Genomic DNA, 19,668 nt, shown 5'->3' on the forward strand with positions numbered 1-19,668 from the left:
TAAGTTCACTGGTTAGTTCTTAGTCCTCATCGTACTTGAGCTAGCAGCAGAATTTGATACAGCTGATCCCTCCTTTCTGCTGCAAACAGTTTTCTTCCCTTTGTCTCATTGCTTGTGATTAATCCCAGGGCTCGTCCCTTGAATGTCTTTATTTTTGTCTCCACATGCTGGTTTGATAAACTTATCTGGCCTCATGGCTTTAACTATCACTAACTTCTGTCTCCAGGTCAGACTTGCCCCGAAGCTCGGCCTCACAAAGCTCCTCTTGGACTTCCATAGATGTGCCAAGCTTCGCACAGTCCAGGCTCAGCTCCTGTTCCTCCTCCCAAAGCTGCTCCTCTGACGCCTTTTTCACCATAGTTAGAGGCAAGTCCATCATTCAGAATGCTTAGGCTCCATCCTGGCCTCCTCCTCACAAACAGAGAAAAGTCCCTGCGGGTTAGGTGGCAATATGTTGTATTCATTGCTGGATCCTGAGTAGCCAGACAGTTCATCTGGCACATAACACTGTTCAGAAAGTACTTGTTGAATAAGTGAAGGAGTGATTTTAACACTAAGTAAGAATGAATACATATTTTAAAATATGTTTTTCTTTAAAATCGGGGGTTAGGTAAATCAAAGAGTGAAGTTAACAATTGGGAATGAAAGAAACTGACTTTTGTATGACTGCGAAATGTTTGTATTAGATCACTCTATACATAGATGTGGTTCCTAAGCTTGGCAACACATTAGAATCACCTGAAGAGCTTTCAGTGTTCTCCTGGCCAAGAATTAGAGTATCTGGGGAGGGGCTCAGGCAACAGCATTTCCTACAGCTCCCTGGTGATTCCAATGAGAGCCAAGCCTGAGAACCACCACTCCTTAGAAATTATACCTAGCGTTAGTGTTAACATACTAATGATTTGATCTAAATGTTTCATAATAGAATCTCTGTTTCCTCCCTAACACACTAGTACAGTGGTTCTCAACCTTCTGGCCCTTTAAATACAGTTCCTCATGTTGTGACCCAACCATAAAATTATTTTCGTTGCTACTTCATAACTGTAATGTTCCTACTGTTATGAATCGTAATGTAAATATCTGATATGCAGGATGGTCTTAGGCGACCCCTGTGAAAGGGTCATTCGACCACCAAAGGGGTCACGACCCACAGGTTGAGAACCACTGCACTAGTGTAATGTTCCTCATAAGATTTCTGACTACTCAGCACTGTGTACAGAAAGTCAAGAATGCACGAAAATCAACCTAAAATTATTAGAACAAATAAGAGGTCTGAAAGGGCAACTGAAACAAAAGAAATACACAAAGAGAGCTAGCTTTCAATGTGCCAGAAATAACCAATTGAAATATACCGAGGAAAAATAATTCTATTCCCAAAGAAATCAAAATTACAAGATATGGAGGAATAAATAGATAGTCAAGACAAATAAAAATTATGATTCTGTATAAAGTTCGAAGAGAAGTTTTTAATAAATTGAGACATACCATATTCCTGGGTTGGGGTATTAAATATTTAGACATGTCAGCTCTTCCCAAATGAGTCTAGTCTTAGTCACAATTCCATATCTGAAAGAGATTATGTGTGAAATAAAAATATTTTTAAAAGAACAATTATGAGGGAGGGCTTGCCCTCCCAAATACCACATCACTCTATGAAGCTGTAATAATTAAAATAGTATGGTATCAGTGAAGGAATGGATGGGTATATGAGTGTGTGAGCACTTCCCTGGCTGCAGTTTTTGGTTTTGTTTTAAATTTATTTTTGTTGATTTTTTACAGAGAGGAAGGGAGAGGGATAGAGAGTTAGAAACATCAATGAGAGAGAAACATCGATCAGCTGCCTCCTGCATGCCCCCCACCGGGGATGTGCCCGCAACCAAGGTACATGCCCTTGACTGGAATCGAACCTGGGACCCTTCAGTCTGCAGGCCGACGCTCTATCCACTGAGCCAAACCGGTCAGGGCATGGCTGCAGTTTTTAATTGTGGGATTTAATTATCTGAACAACGAACTCAAATAGTCTTGCATTTGAATTGTGTATTAATTCCCCCTCTTTGAGATTCACTTTTACAGGTTAAACATTCTGAAAAATAAATGGTTTAGCCTTGTTCAATGGTTACAGAAACAAATTTATTCAAATAGGAAAGGGAACTTCTCCTTATTCCCTAAATCCTACTTTAGGGAGCCCTGGAAGGGAGGCCCCAAGCTGGCACGTGACTCATGGAGAGTCATATGAGATATAGCTGCTAGCAATGATGTATTGGGAGAATGAAGCAGAGCAGGGAAAGAATAGAAGAAAGAAAGGGCCCTAGCTGGTTTTGCTCAGTGGTTAGAGCATCAGTCTTCGAATTGAAGGTTCCCAGGTTCAATTCTGGTCAAGGGCACTTACCTGTGTTGCAGGTTCCATCCCCTCCCCAGACTGGGCATGTGTGGGAGGCAACCAATTGATGTGTCTCTCTCACACCAGTTTTCCTCTCTCTCCTTCTTCTCTGCCTCCCTTCCACTCTCTCTAAAAATCAATGGAAAAAATATACTCAGGTGAGGATTAAAATAGTAATAACAATAATAATAATTTTAAAAATGGGCTGGATCAGAAAGGAATATGATAAAACCTTTTGTGTGGGGATGGATGTGATTGTATGGCTAACTATAGCAGGAGCTGTATTTTTAATTCACAGTCAAAGGCCTGCATGCCCCATACATGTTTTAAGGAGCGCAGAGTACCTGTGGGCAAGTGAGATGTATAACAGCAGCACGTGCCTTTAAACATGGAGACCAGATGCTTCATTGCTCCCTGGAAGTTCAGGTACAATGCTACCCAAATGGCTTGTTCCAAAAATAAAAAATGGGTGGTTCCAGGGACAGTGCCTCTAACACTGTGGTCCAGCCATTTCAACCTAAGACTCATATCAGTTGCTATAATTATCACCTTAAAACAGGACATGCATTTCTTGCTATATATAGATAGAAGCGACATGTATTTGGATGTTAGTGTTATTATTGTACCTTCCTCAGAACAACAGTCTTATTCAATAGTCCTTCACTGCTTGGTCACACCCCTCCCTGACACTCCCTCTCACCAGAGGGTCCCAAAGAAACCAGAGGCAGTGTTAAAAAATCTGATATACCTTGTTTGCACTTTGAGAAAACCAGCAGGAAAAGCCAACTTCCAAAATAGGCAAACGTGGAAGTGCTTATTAGCATTATGAACAGATATTCTTTTAAACATTTGAATTACTCAAAGCATGCTTTATTGTGTATTTATACTAGTAGATGATTAACTACTCGAGGGATAGACTTCATAAAAATAGTGGGTAACATGCTCATTGGATTACTGTTATTTTCATTAATATGGTTATTATCATTCTTACTATCACTTCCAATTTACAGATGAATAAATTGAGACAGAAAATTTAAATAACAAATCTAACCTGACAGAGATAGTAGGTGGTAAAACAAAGCTTGTTCATAGGGCTATGTCATCAGTAACATATTTTTATTTATTTACCACACAGCCTTTCCTTTTTGTCTTATTTTAAGCATTATTTTATAAATTTTTAAAAATTGATTTCAGAGAGGAAGGGAGAGGGAGAGAGGAATAGACACATCAATGATGAAAGAGAATCAGTAATCGGCTGCCTCCTGCGCACCCCCTACTGGGGATAGAGCCCGCAACCCGGGCATGTGCCCTTGATCGGAATTGGACCCGGGACCCTGCAGTCCACAGGCTGATGCTTTATTCACTGAGCCAAACCAGCTAGGGCAGTGTTGGTGAACCTATGACACGCGTGTCAGAGGTGACACGTGAACTCATTTTTTTGGTTGATTTTTCTTTATTAAATGGCATTTAAATATATAAAATAAATATCAAAAATATACATCTTTGTTTTACTATGGTTGCAAATATCAAAAAATTTCTATATGTGACACAGCACCAGAGTTAAGTTAGGGTTTTTCAAAATGCTGACACGCCGAGCTCAAAAGGTTCGCCATCACTGAGCTAGGGCAACCATTATTTTAAATATTTTATGATATAAGGATATATATAATAACTGTTCTATAAATGGATAAAACAGGCACAAGTTCATTGGTATAAGAGCAGAAATGTTCCTGAAATGTGCTGAACCACATTTTAAAATGTTGAGTATACATTTTCTCATAACTTGCATTATACTCTAATTCATTATATGAATTTTTAATATTGTAAGCCTTTTAAAGTATTGTAAAAAACCGAAGAACTTCACAATGCTGGGTGCTTTTAGAAGAGTTCTTTATTGAAAAATCCCAAATTAGATTAGTAATTATAAAATAATTATAACCTTCAACCTTGACTTTTCAAGACACGGTCAATAGCAGCATAAATACAAAATATTTCTTGAGGTTTGCTCCGACAAATACAATCTCTTCTATCGCAAAGAAGAGTTAGGTCCTCTGATTAAGGTTTCCCAAATTTTGAAATAAAACTGCTAAGCTTATGATAACGCATGTGTTTATTCATTAACACCAAGTAAAAGGAATGGGTCAGAGAGATAAGAAGGAGAACAAAAGCATACAGTGCTCCTCTAAGCCTAGGGAGTGAAGAGTTTCAGGAAAACGGAAGGGACCAAGGTCAGCAAATCCAAAAGAGGGCCTGCAAAATAAGAAACAAGAAGTGGTGATCAACCTAGACACTGGGAGGTCACTGAGACCCTTAAGAAGAATTGCTTTAGTGGAGTGGTGGGGACAGAAGCCAGATGGCCCTGTGAATGCTGACTGTGGCCCGAGTTAATCCAAGCATGACCACATCAAAACAAATCTAAGGCTGGTTATTTTCATTAGAAAATCAGTGAAGACACTAACTTACTGGGTTTTGAAACAGAAAACAAACAACTCTCCCCAGTTTAAATGCTGATTTTCTGCTTGCTTCGGATAGGCTGCTCACTTTCTTTAGAATATACTGTTCTATAACCTGACCTAAAGATTCTTGATCAGATTAGATGCCGTTGACTATCATACCCAATCTGTACATCACATTGACAGCTATTAAATGCAAATCAAAGGAAAGAACAGTAAATTTGTATGACAATGAGATCGTACTCAGTGAGATTTCACATGAGTCTGAACGATAAAGAATGAGAAGCAGTGTGAGTTAAAATTGATGAAGAGTGGATTTGGGTCTGCAGGTGCAGCCTCATAGATGTCATGTCTCTAGAACAACTGGCTGAAAAATACGGTTTAATTCTATGCAAGGGGTCCTGCTTTGTTCTTCCTGCAGGAACTCTCACTGCAGCTGGGTTAGCGGATCATTTGTCTCCAGGAGAGTTCTTTGAACCAATCGGGACACAGATAATCTTATTGTACCTTTGCGGGTTTGTGTTTCTTTTGATGAAGCGTCTAGAGAAGTCATGGGTAATACTTTACTGTGTGCCAAGAACCACTTATGTTTCGGTTGTACAAGGTCAGATCTTAATTTAACCACCAACTGGGCACTTAATTTTAGATACACAGAGGGACACATTGGCTCCAAGGCATTTCCTCTGGTTTAGGAAGGCAAGGCCCTGGATAAGAATGACACGACGATCATTCCAGAAGGTGAGATTATGAAATATTCGATCTGTACCTCACCAAATAGCTTATTACGTAGTTTAGTATTAAGAATATTTGAGACAGATGGAAATACATATTACGGTAGTTTCTCATTACTTTCTTTCCAATTGATCACCATCAGTTTGCCTGTCTAGGGCCTTTTTAATTATAGAATAAAGCCAGGGTTGTTTGTTTGTTTATGGAGTATTAACTCAGTTATATAGTTATTCATCACAATAAACAATAGCATTGTGAGAAAAACAGATCGAGAATAAATATGTTTATAGGAAGGGTCAATATACACACTATGGAAGGGTCTTAGCTGGCCTTAGTTTCTAAAAAAAAAGTTGAATGATTATTATCAATAATTAAAATAAATTTCTATCTAGGCCTTTTTATCACCTATAGTAAAAGATGGATGCTTTTTATTCAGATCAAAAATTCTTTAAATTCTTTTAAATTAGAAGAAAAGGAACTCAATAGAATTAAAAATTTGCTTCTGCAAATTAAATAATAGAATCTTGAAGTTGGAAAGTCCTTAGAATTTATCTGATACCATCACCCATCTGGCTCTTAAATGAACAGATAACTTCTAAGAAAGCATCTAAATCTAAAATAAAATTATTTCTATGCAGTAGCAGTGATATGGACATGGAAGTTCTAACACTGCTTTGTGATGAGGACATTATTGTCATAAAATATAATTTTAGGCTTCTGCTGTTTTTATGGGAATACTTCAAATGAAAATTTACCTAATATATTTATATTTCTGCTGAAGTTGTCTGATAGGTTTGCTGGTTGTTTGCTTAAACCCTTTAAAAACTTTTTCTGAGGATTACAAGGTGAGACCCTCTTTTCATTAATTCCATGAGAGTAGCTGAGTCATGTACTGTAGTGGTTAAATGTGTGTTGCTCTAATATCAAATGACTGCATGGTAAGTTACCTAACCACTCTATGCCTCACTTAGTTTTCTCATCTGTAAAACGAGGGGAAAGTGTGTTGTAGAAATTAAATAACAATCTATTTAATGTGCTCAGCATAATGCATATCACAGGTAAGCGCTCAATAGATATTACTTATAATAATTATCAAATTCAATAACAAATATTTATTGAGCACCTACGGTGAGCTTGACTCTGCAAAAACTTTGGAAAGGAGAGGAGGGAAGAGATTACTGTTGTTTGTGGGTAAGATCTAGAACGCATTATTTAAGGGCAGCAAACTCCCTGAGGGCATGGATCCTTGTGTCTAGCATTGTGACTAGAACATAGCAGACATTGAATACCTGTTTTTGAGTGAGCAGATAGGATGTTCTGAAAATCCTTAGAAAAAAATATAATCACTGAGAGCTGGTGGGTCAACTCTTCTCCTTTGTATTTTTTACTTAGTAGAGAAGGGTGATGTAGATAAGGTGCATCTGTATTTCAACAAGGTATTTGGAAGTATCTCTTGATGTTGGTCTTGTTATTGAAAAGGAAACATTAATACTAGATGTTGGTGTCTTTGGGAGGATTTGTACCTGGATAAACATATTTTCTTGAAGGGTGCTAAACAATAGATCAACCTGAAGGCCTCTGTCCTATGCCAATTTCTGTTAACATTTATCATTAATGGGGCAGATAGTCATAGAGAAAACATGCAAATCTGCAAATAGAACAATACTTGGAGGAATAGAAAATGCATTAGATCAGTGGTTCTCAACCTTTGAGTCGCGACCCCTTTGGCAGTCGAACGACCCTTTCACAGGGGTCGCCTAAGACCATCCTGCATATCAGATATTTACACTACGATTCATAACAGTAGCAACATTACAGTTATGAAGTAGCAACGAAAGTAATTTTATGGTTGGGTCACAACATGAGGAACTGTATTTAAAGGGCCAGAAGGTTGAGAACCACTGCATTAGATCTTAGCAGACGGCAATAAAGGTCAAATCTAAAAAAAGAAAGAAAGAAAATGTAATAGAATGAAATAAATTCTATTATAGAATTGCACTGCTATAATGTGGGGGGAAATATGACTTGTAGGATTTGAATCAAGTATGTAGCCTGACAGTCCCCCAATTAATCTGAGCTTGGGCTACATGGACAGATCCATGGTGTCTGGGGAGAAGGAGATGGTCACCCCGCTTAATGCTGTGTTTATTTGACTGTAGCTGCCGTTAGAGCCCATGGCCCAGAGCCTCTTTTAGAAAGTGATGGATATTAAAGAAGTGTGTTTACAGGGAAGCAATCAAGATTGTAGGAAGAGGTGAACCCACGTCATAGGAAGGGCGCATGTCCAGCCGTGGGAGGAGAAGGCTCCCTGGAGACCTGCCAGCCTTCGTGGGGGATGTGTAAAGGCGCTCCTGCGGGGGAGGAACAGCATTTTCTCAGGGTGGCTCTGAGGCACACCCGGGTCACGGAGCAGGGATTTGAGGAGATGGGTTCAACTTCAATGCTCGTCCTCATTGTTAAAGCTTGCCAACGATGAAGGACAGTGTGAGATGCAGTAAGCTTCCTGCCACTTTGGTGTTCGAGCTGAGCCTGGGAAATTACTTGTTGGGCCTGTGTACGTGGAGTTTCCTGGTGGAGCTACCCAATGGTCTTTAACTCTGAAGTGAAGTGATTTGAGAGGAAAGGGAGGAGCGGGAAATGACGAATGTGTCAGAGTGCCTGTTCAAGGGTGAGGAACAGAGCTAAACCTGCCCACCGAGCTTTAAAATGCTACTTTCCCACTCCGGAGGGGTGCAGTTCCAGAATATTAACAGTAATGTTCACTGACTACCTGCAACATGCCAGACACAGCTAATGAGGCAGCTACTCTGGGAGGGCAGGATTTGAACGAAGGTTCGACTACCACACTCACCTGTCTCCAGCAGAAATCAATGGCCTGAACAAGAATTCAAAATAAACATGAAGAAATGCAAAGGCTCGTTATTTTTTGACTGAATTTCAAGCAGAAAATGATTTGATTTGAGCACCAGACAGGAACTTCGGTCATGTCAGACAAAATACACCATGCCCAGGGAACAAATATTTTTAGAGAGAGTATATATATCTAGATGAATATATGCATGTACATTTTCAAATACATATACGTGTATGCGTATGCAACAGTTTTTATGAAGGTCTCGAGATATTGAATTTGTATTGTTATTGTAGCTATTGGATGCAGTCGGAGCATTTTTTACTTTACAACTCAGTTGTGTAAACCAAATGGAGCTGTTTTATTGTCTGTATTGGCCCCACCTTGCTCCAGAGCTGCTACACACTAATTAGTGGAAAACACTTTCAGGGCCATGCAGACAGACACAATAACTTAGATAATGAAAAGGCTTGGATGACTCAGGTGAATCCGTTGTTCAGATTTCTGCTTTTCCTCAATCCAAGACTCTCCCTCCACCAGGTTTCGCCTGCTTGATTACAAATTTGATCAATTTCCACTCTTCCCAATGTCACCAAGGTGCGTGGCTTGCCCATAACTGACCTATCTCTCCACCCCTAAGGCTCGGCCTATGAGCCAGATGCCAGGCCAGTTGCTGGAAGGCCCTGTAAGCTCTGGCTCCATAAAGTCAATCAAAGTAGCTGGTCATGTCTGATTAAATGAGCATCGTTCTCACACGCCAAGCTTTCTCCCTGGCATTGAATAGTCTTCAAGGATATGAATTTTAATAACTATATAGTTTTCCATTGTTTGGGTATACAATACTGTCTTATACAAATTCTCTCTTGTTGGACGTTTTATATTGTTTCTTTTTAAAAAATATATTTTTATTGATTTCAGAAAGGAAGGGAGAGGGAGAGAGAGATAGAAACATCAATGATGAGAGAGAATCATTGATCGGCTGCCTTCTGCATGCCCCCCACTGGGAATCAAGCCCTTGACCGGAATTGAACTCAGGACCCTTCAGTCCGCAGTTTGACGCTCTATCCACCGAGCCAAACCAGCTACGGATTATATTGTTTCTAATGTGTTGTCAGTTTAAATATGGCTGGGATGAACATTTTCACATATAAATCTTTTTCCATATCTCTGATTATTTTTATAAGATTCCTAGATTAAAAAGCACAGACAAAGCGTTGGGCTTTTTAAAAATCATAATATCATCCTAGAAGTGGTAGGGCACATTTATTCATATTTTGTCTCTTCATGGGCCATGCTTACTCTATTCTTTTCTAGTCTACATTTCCATTTCCTAAGAAATCTCATACTTGTGAATCTAAAGCCTCTTTCTGTTCTATGTGTCATTTTCAAAAGCTAGCATGCATCTTCCAACATCTCTGTCATGGGTGAATTTGACTTGGAAATCAATAGTGGAGACTAAAAATGTCTAATTTTATAATATGAAACCGCATACAAGTTAAACTAGTATGACAGTGTGTATCACTAGTGTATTTACTTAGAAATTAAGCCTCAGTTAATGCAGTCCCGAAATTAGAAGTGAACTTGGCAAAAAACATACGTATGACAGAGAAAGAAAACACAAGGTTAATCTATTCTTTTGCTGATTTTCACAGTGGTATATATTTGATCATCCAATTTTGTTTCCTGGGGGCCGGGGGGGGGGGAGAGTGAGAGAGAGAGAGAGAGAGAGAGAGATTGAGCAGAACAAGAGGTGCTGTTAAAGATGCTGTTTGAACTGGTCTAGTTCTCTCTGTTATCCACAGGATGTCTCTCTGATGGAAAAGGCAAATACCATCAGTCTGTTCTCTGCGCCTATGAGTCTGTTTCCATTTTGTTTGTTGGTTTATTTTGTTCTTTAGACTGATGGGCTGCCAGAGGGGAGGGGGGTTGGGGGACTGGGTGAAAAAGGTGAAGAGATTAAGAAGTACAAACTGGTAGTTACAAATCAGTCACAGGGACGCAATGTACAGCATAGGAATACAATCAGTAATATTTATTGCAATTGCCATGTATGGTGCCAGGTAGGTACTTGAAATATCGGGGGGGGGGGGCACTTTATAACATAGGGAATTGTCTAACCACTATGCTGCACACCAGAAAACAACAAAAAATAATATTGAGTGTAAACTGTAATTGAAAAATAAAAATAAAAAACTTCACCTGGAGGAAAAAAGAAAAGAAAAGGCAAATACCATGAAGAGGGAATGGCTGTAACTCCGGGCTTGTAAATCACAGTCGCTGGTGCCTGTGGGGCGGGACCTGGGTCTGACAGTGTCGCCTCTCTTTGACATCCCTTGGGGACTTAGTGGGCTCTGATGCCAAAGGAAGCCCTTTATTTGACTTGCCGCTTGTGCTGAAAAAACGAAGGATCTGGAAAAGCTAAGTGTGTAGCCACCAAATAAAAACCAAAGTTATTACAAAATATTTTTTATATTGACGTCAATATGTCTTTAACATTATACAAATGGATGGTCAAAATGCAGAAAACGAGAATGCCCATTGTTTGTATGGAACTATATTGCCTTAACAAAACCGGAAAATGGAAATGCTCTTTAATTATTGCTGTTCCTCTCGTAGGACAGATCCTGATGAAACTCTCGGGACCTTCAGCAGAAGAACTCCTCACTCAAGGGCCAGAGACGGTTAAGGTAAAGGAAATTCCTCAGGGTGTCAGGGTCTCCCCTTCCACACAGCAGAATCTGCACCCCCTGCAGAACGGCGGGGTTTGGCTGGGGGCTGGCCTTTGAAGAAAACTGTGAGCAGAACCAAATGTTACCCTACTGCTCTTTTCTTTTCCTCTCTTACCACTTCCCACTGGACTCAGTCTTAGACCCTCTGCCATCATCCCCTCCCACTGAACTATTCCAACAGATTCTGATTCTACCCTGGGGCTATGGTCCACTCCAGGAACTCTTCTTAAAAAAAAAGAAATAATTACTAATTTCAGAGAGGAAGGGAGAGGGAGAGAGGGATAGAAACATCAGTAATGAGAGAGAATCATTGGTCAGCTTCCTCTTGCACGCCCCCTACTGGGGATTGAGCTCCAACCCAGGCATGCGCCCTTGACCGAAATTGAACCTGGGACCCTTCAGTCCATCCGGAGGCCAACACTCTATCCACTGAGCCAAACCGGCTAGGACCATTCCAGGAACTCTTAAGGCCAGCCCTGTTTAGGACTCACAGAAATGATTTCATTTTTGTTTTGCCCAAGACAGAGTGGGAGGATGGATGGGCTAAGCGGATTTGGATGTCATTGGAAATAAACAATCCATAAGGAACAAAGTCATATTTGCCCTTGGTCGGTCGTGTTCTGTGGGAGCTCCCAGGCTTCCAGGGAAGCTCTGAGGGGCCTCACAAACTTATCAACAGTTTGCTGCTATCACGGATCACGGATTAGAGGTAGTTTAGAGAGCCCAGGGCAGAGAGGTTACTAGTGCATGTACCCAGGTTGCCTCCTGCATCGTACCCTGCAACATCATCCGACCTCCTGACCACTTGGGTCAGGCACCAGCTGGCATGCTGATCCTATTTTTCAGACTGTAATGTGTAGACTCCAAAACAAAAGTACAGAACGAAGGCAAATCTAGGACACCTCGGACCGTCCGAAGCTCAAAGCCTTATCACATGGACCCGAAGAGAAAGATTTGTGTGTCCTGGAAGCTATTTTTTATTTTTGGAAGTCATTGTCATCAAGACAGGCTGTTAAGTGCGAGATCAGAGTGTTTTCTTTTTAAGGGCAACAGACTGTGTGTGGGTTGTTTTCCTGCAGCTTCGAAAGACCTTCAACATGAAGGTACCAGACTCATACTTTTTAGCTCTGCGACATTTTTCACCCCTTGAAGCCCAAATTTCCACTTATGCACGATGAATCTATTGTCCTTAAAAGTGGAACTGGAGGATTTAAAGCAAGGTGGTGTGTGCAGAGTGCTATGCACGGTGCTGAAAACGACATGATCACTCAGTAATTTATGGCTATCATTATAATCACCATTTTTATTATTACCCAAGAGAATCTAAAATGTACACAATCACCCACTCTCTTTCCCACTATCTAATCTAAAATTTTACTCAGCCCATCTGTAAAGTAATAACTGTTGACATCTGAATAACACCTTTAGCATCCGAGAATCCTTAATTTAATGGCTCGTTACCTGGCATACACGAGGCCTCAGAAAACACATGCGTGGAGAGAACACAGTGCTTTCATCAAAGCAAGGCTGACCAGTGCTTTAAACGAAATGGCTCACTGTCCAATCGGACTGTCCCAGTTACGTTGTACACCAGCTACTTGTGGAGAATAAATAAGTAGTGGGCTTCTTCAGAACAGGATTGGCAAACTATTATTTAGAAAGGGTCAGTGAATTTTGCCAGACTGAGTAGTGGGGCACCTGTAAATAGGATGTCAAGAGTATTTGGCCTTCAAGGATGTCAAGAGTATTTGGCCTTTCCTCAGGTACCTGGCTGGTGTTTTACTTAAACATTGTTTGCAGCCTGGCAGGCGTGGCTCAGTGGTGAGCATTGACCTATGAACCAGGAGGTCACCGTTCCATTCCTGGTCAGGGCACATGCCCAGATTGAGGGCTCTGTCCCCAGTGTGGGGCATGCAGGAGGCCGCTGATCAATGATTCTCTTTCACCACTGATGTTTCTATCTCTCTCTCCCCGTCTCTGTTCCTGTCTGAAATCAATTAAAATATATATATTTTTAAAAATTGTTTCCAGCCTTCATTTGGGATTGAGTCCAGTCATTTTAATTTTGAGGTACAGATAAATAACTGTCTTCCTGCCCTTCTCATTGTGTCTTTTTTATTTTAATTATCTTTATTGTTGAAACTATTACAGATGTCCCTTTTGCTTTTTTCCCCATTGATACCCTACACCCTGCACCCGCCCCTTCCAGGCCTTCACCACACTATTGTCTCTGTCCATGGACTATGCATATATGCATGTAAATTCCCCCTTAATATCTCCCCCCACCCACCCTCACCCCCACCTTCCCTCTGAAATTCATCCATCTGTTCCATGCTTCTATGTCTCTGGACCTATTTTGTTAATCAGTTTATTTTGTTCGTTAGATTCCACATATGGGTGAGGTCCTGTGGTAGTTATCTTTCCCTGACTGGCTTATTTTGCTTAGCATAATACTCTCCAGGTCCATTCACACAGTTGCAGATGACAAGTTCCTTCCTTTTTACTGCCTTGTAGTCCATTGTCATTGCGTCTTAATGTCTCTACCAGCGGTGGGCAAGCTACGGCCCGTGGGCCGGATCCAGCCCGTTTGAAATGAATAAAACTATTGAAAAAAAAGACCATACCCTTTTATGTAATGATGTTTACTTTGAATTTATATTAGTTCACACAAACACTCCATCCATGCTTTTGTTCCGGCCCTCCGGTCCAGTTTAAGAACCCATTGTGGCCCTCGAGTCAAAAAGTTTGCCCACCCCTGCCTAGACCCATTCCAGTGATGCACCCTTGTCTCTCTGACACATCAGGGCACCTGCACACAGATCATCCCTTCTCCTTAAGCTTTCAGTAAAAGGATGGAGACAGCTTGTGTTAGGCGGGGGTTGTTTTATGTAGTAGTAGTTTCCTCATCGTTTCTACCCTGCTGTCATTAGGGATACAAAGCAGTGGAAAGTCTTAGATAACTTCCTTCTGGTGGTAATTAAAAGGACATTTAAAAAAAACTTTCCACAGATCAACTCAGTTCTCTAAGGAGTCTGTAGTATCTCATGTCCTGGAAGCCCAAATTTCAAACAGCTTTAGAGTTAAGCCAGTGATTTAAATAGGTGAAAGGCTCTGTATCTCATTACTAATCCCAGAGCCATGCAATCCCCTATCACCACAGTGATGTTAGTGAGAAAGGCAACAGGCAATGCCACAGGTTTAACTTCATCGTCTAATTGTGCTGTCTGAAGGACTCAGTGCTTTCCACTACTAGTGAGTGAGTCAACACATTTTCTCCGGTGACCACTGCGATAGCAATTTGCTATGGTTGACTAGGAGTGGAGTAGAGAGAGGAGACATAAAGGAAAAAGAAAGTTTGTTTTTACTCATAAAACTAATTGTCCAAGTGATAATACAAAACACAAATACGTGAGGAACTTGCAAAGCAAATACACAATGATTGCAAGTCCAGATGTTGGGGGGAAAATATTATATAAAAGGAGATACACACAGATAAAGAAGGCCAGAGAGGAATTGGAGAATTTCAGCAAGGGCTTTTGTACGAAGAACATCTCAAGCCAGGTTTGAGGCAGTGAGGGCAGTGGGCATGGAACAGCTGGGAGGCTTGTGAGTGCAGAGGAATAAGGTATGAAAGCACAAAAGTGCAAAAAATGAAGCCAAGCGCAGAGTGGGCAATCAAATTTGTTTAGTTGGAAGAAAGACTGCATACCTAAGGAAAATAGTCAGTTCTAAGAATAGAGCAGGGCTTAGATTATGTTAGTGTTCATTCATTCATTCATTCATTCATTCATTCAATATGCATTTAGAGTCCATAAATCATGAGCTGATGCTTCTCTAGGCACTGGCGATACAGACTAATTCTCTCGTCTTATTGGATTACATTCTAGGGGGAACAGAGAGACAACGAAGGAGTAAACAATAACAAATAAAATATCACTTGAATCTATTTGTTGACTAGAATCCCTAGGGCACATGTTAGCCCAGGGGTGGGCAAACTTTTTGACTCGAGGGCCACAATGGGTTCTTAAACTGGACCGGAGGGCCGGAACAAAAGCATGGATGGAGTGTTTGTGAGAACTAATATAAATTCAAAGTAAACATCATTACATAAAAGGGTATGGTCTTTTTTTTCAATAGTTTTATTCATTTCAAACTGGCCGAATCCGGCCCGCGGGCCGTAGTTTGCCCACGGCTGTGTTAGCCTTTTGAGCAGACTGAGATATCATGGTGTGAGAAAATACGTTCAGTGGAGTGCACACTATCACTATTCTCCCCTCTGTTTCCAGCTGATAGTAATGCAGAACAATGAACAATAAAATCATAATGATGTGATTTACTGGTGTGCAGCCTGTGCACAGGTCAGGGTCCTTGACTATCAGCATGAACAGAACTGTCTTTAATGTTTGAGCTTATCTAACCTTGAGCCATGAGACGAGGTAAACAATTCTTGTGTTTGGAAATTGCCCACAGAATACTATTTTGAGTTGTTTTGTTTTGTTTTCACCTTGAAAACACACACTATAATATAAATACATTTTGTCCTGAAAAGTATCACTACTCTCAAATAATTTCATATTGATCAATCAGCCTAGCTGGAGGACTATTTGGATTTCTACACTCAGCTACATTTCTAAGATAAAACAACTGACCCAATAGTAATGAGAGACCCTCCCTCTTCTAATTTGATACTTGGAAGAAATAAGGCAACGATAAATAAGCTATATTTTTATATCTTCAGAGGAGAGGGACTAGTCAAGAGCAGTGGCTTCTAATGGATAACTGTGCAGCGGGAAGGAATGTCTATTCCACAGAGGGCTGGTCTTTAGTCTGGGGATGGAGTTAAGATGGCTCTTATCTCAATGCTTCACATTTCCTGAAGGCAAGACGAGGGCACTGCATTTGTGATGTTCTGTTCTCTCTACTTTAATTCAACACATATTCATTGAGAATCTTTCCTGTGCCCAGCACATTTAGAACAGTAGGGGAAGCAGAGATGAGTGAGAGAGAACCCTTCACCTCAAAAATCGTAGAGTCATTAGAAGTTAAACACAAATACAAAAACAACTGCAACTCAAGGCAGCCAACTCAAACCACTGTTGGTGTGAGCAAAGGAATTACTAGTAATCAACAAATAAGCAAGTACAGCAGACACAAAATCATGAGTAAAGAATGGGAAAGGTTCACTGTTCTCTATTCCTGCCATTGTCTTACTTCTGGATTAGAGTTTTAAACTTCTGATGCGCTGTGTCTTGAGGAAACGGATAGGCCAAAATTCTTGTAAGTCGGAAATGTGGGAAAAGTGAATTCTTATAAGCTCAACTGTAGTCATTACTGAAAAGAAAGTCAAAATTATAAAATACAGATACCCAAAAGACAGGTAATTAAAGGTTCAGCCCTGACCAGTTCAGCTCAGTGGCTAGAGCGTCGGCCTGTGGAATGAGGAGTCCCGGGTTTGATTCCGGTCAGGGGCATGTACCTTGGTTGCGGGCACATCTTCAGTAGGGGCTGTGCGGGAGGTGGCTGATGGATGTTTCTGACTCTCTATCCCTCTCCCTTCCTCTCTGTAAAAAATAAATGAAATATATTTAAAAAAAAATAAAAAATAAAGGTTCAAAAATTAGAATAGGCTTCATATCCAATATGGATTAAAATGTTAACAAATGCATTTGTATTTGTTAAATGGAGAAAGGTAAACGCATTTTAGTTTTTCACTTTGCATCTTTCATGTTAACTTTATATGGTGTCCTGTGCCATTTGCTGATAATAAGAAATTGCTTTTTTCAAAATTATATTTAGTCATGGATAGTAATGATGACCCCGATGAAGACAACCTTACAAGTTATGATATTCAGCTCAGTATTCAAGAATCCATTGAAGCCAGCAAGACTGAATTTTATCCTGAAAGGTAACAATCAATTTGACCGTCCTCAACAAAATTTCTTTATGACAATCATTCGGTTGTAAGATGAAATAAATGCTGTTTCCTGACTCTTCCTCCAGGAAAATGGTCAAACAGCTTTACAAGGGCCACTGTGATAGGCTCATCAGCCTGACCTTCCACAAATCCCCGCTCAGGCAGAAGATGGAAATAACCTGGAGGGGAAATTTCTAGTTGAATTCGGTTGTGCATGATTGTCTATTTTCTAAATTAATGGAATGGAAAGGACAATAAATTTAAACAAATTTGCAAGTACAGTTCTTACAACTAATGTATAGATAGGTATACAGAGGTCTGTTCTGTATATTCTAGAGCCCATTCTGCTACTGACTCAGGCAACCTTTACTAGTATAAATAATGTATTCTATATTTGCATCTTTAAAATATGAAGAGTAATGCTAGCCCACCTAGCTCATATGTTCAATGAATGGGGAAAGGGTTGAGGGCTTCTATAATATATGGAGAAGTAATATATAAACCAGAAGTAATATATAATATATATGGAGAAGTAATATATAATATATAAAAGTAGATTTCATTATCTACTTTTCAAGTGACCGGAGTTAACAAATTATACACAAAATTGGTGTTTTATGTTAGCAGGGATTATAGAGTCTAAAACTGCAAATATAGATTTCTGTCTTGAACAACACACATTATTCTTCTGACTAAGCCAAACTTTAGTTTACTTTTACATTCTATTATAATAATATTCTGAAACTTAGTAGTGCTTTGGGATAGATTCAATGCTATAAATTATTGTTTCTGAGCTTTTAAAAAATGGACACATTACATTTAAATTCCTGGCCTCTTTAATTTTTCTCTATGTCTTCAACAGGTTTTAGAACTTTAGAGTTCTAAAGCATTCACAGCCCTAGGATGGCAGCAAATGTTTCTGCTTGATAACATTAAATCAATTTGTTATGAAATGCTTTGTTTCCTTTGAATCAATTCACCCCAGAGAAATGCCATGAGGCTTGAAATCATGACCTACTGGGCTGGTAACTGGGCGTTTGCTCTGTAAATGCTCAGCCTGTTTTCACTTGTGGATGAGTTAAGACTAACTCATCATGCGGGGTGGGTCATAAGCCCCCAAAGGAGCCATCATTAATTAGCAATTATTATGTTTAAAGCAGCAAACATTTATTGAGCATAGAATTTTGTAAATGGAAAGAAATCTTAGGGACCTTTCTTTTACTCCCAGCACGTTACAGATGAAGAACCACCACTCAAAAAGGCTCATTGGCCTCCCCAGAGTCACAAAGCACAAAACCCGAGCCCAGTTCTTCTGACTCTGCCTCCAGTTGTTTACTCACTTCGTTGCTTGGCACTCATTTGAGAGACGGTGTTATAATCTTACATTTTATCATCTTCACTAATGGCCCTGCGTCTAGTGTATCATAATATATCTGACTCTGAGTCATTGCATTTTTAAGTGGATGAAATAAATCAGTTGTGTGCATTTCCTTAAAATCTTGATTATTAAAATTATCTCCAGAACTCAATATAGATTAAAATGTTGGTTCCTCAGAGTATTTCACTTTTATAATTATGGCTTATGTTTCTTTCTCTAAAAGATTTGTACCACTAAGTGATCAAAACAGAAAACTTGTAGAGGCCATAAGACATGGTAAGTGAGTGCATTGCCTACACTGGGGTGAATTCGAGATTCCATTTTGCCAGGACAGACTTATCAGCCCATGTGTTTACTTTAGGCCACATTCTTGAGCTCCAGGAATATGTGAAATATAAATATGCATTAGATGAAGCGGATGAAAAAGGATGGTTTCCCCTGCATGAAGCTGTTGTTCAGCCCATTCAACAAATACTCGAAATTGTCCTGGATGGTAAGAGAACATCAAGGCTCTTTGACCAAACTGAAGCAAGAATGTAGACGTTGGGTGTGTGTTGTCAATGAATGTCACAAGCAAAAAGAAGAAGCAGAATAAAATATTATTTGAAACTGAGAAAAGGCAATACCCCTGTTTTAAACGTAGGGTACAAAAATTAGCACATTTTGCGAGTCTCCGGCCTCACCTTTGCGTCTTTCTAAGAATGTGACACAGGTTGGCTGGAAAATATGGTTAATCACCTAAAAGTGATAGAAGTTAGTATATATCATGAATTAATTAATTTGAATATAAATCTTTTTTTAACCCTTGACCAAGGATAATATGTTTATTGATTTTATTATTTTATCTTTATTTTAAAAATATTTTTATTGATTTCAGAGAGGAAGAGGGAGAGATAGAAACATCAGTGATGAGAGAGAATCATCAATTGCTGCCTGTTGCACACCCCATACTGGGGATTAAGCATGCAACCCAGGCATATGACCTCCTGGTTCATAGGTTGATTCTCAACCACTGAGCCATACAGGCCAGACTGTTTATTGATTGGAGAAAGAGAGGAAGCATTGGAGGGAGGAAGAGAGGGAGGGAGGGAGGGAGGGAGGGAGGGAGGGAGGGAGGGAGGGAGGGAGGGAAGAGGAGAGAAGAGAGAAGAGGTAAGAGAGAAACATTGATTGGTTACCTCCCATATGTGCCCCAACCAGGGATTGAACACCCAACCTAGGTATGTGCCCTGAA

At 40.0% G+C, this 19,668-nt stretch overlaps 1 protein-coding gene across 2 annotated transcripts in view; it reads left to right on the forward strand.

The window, feature by feature from the left end:
• Positions 1 to 5,488: 5,488 nt before the first annotated feature.
• The window catches only part of ASB15 (ankyrin repeat and SOCS box containing 15), a 36,449-nt gene continuing 22,269 nt past the window's right edge, over positions 5,489 to 19,668 (forward strand). For both annotated transcript variants that reach the window (XM_059711689.1, XM_059711690.1), the window contains exons 1-5: positions 5,489 to 5,571; positions 11,030 to 11,100; positions 16,939 to 17,047; positions 18,658 to 18,710; positions 18,796 to 18,927. In XM_059711689.1, the coding sequence (XP_059567672.1) occupies positions 16,941 to 17,047; positions 18,658 to 18,710; positions 18,796 to 18,927 (292 nt within the window). In that variant the 5' untranslated portion in view covers positions 5,489 to 5,571; positions 11,030 to 11,100; positions 16,939 to 16,940. The remainder of the gene's footprint in view (positions 5,572 to 11,029; positions 11,101 to 16,938; positions 17,048 to 18,657; positions 18,711 to 18,795; positions 18,928 to 19,668) is intronic.

This window comes from Myotis daubentonii, chromosome 10 (assembly GCF_963259705.1).
Source record: "Myotis daubentonii chromosome 10, mMyoDau2.1, whole genome shotgun sequence".
Lineage (NCBI taxonomy): Eukaryota > Metazoa > Chordata > Mammalia > Chiroptera > Vespertilionidae > Myotis > Myotis daubentonii.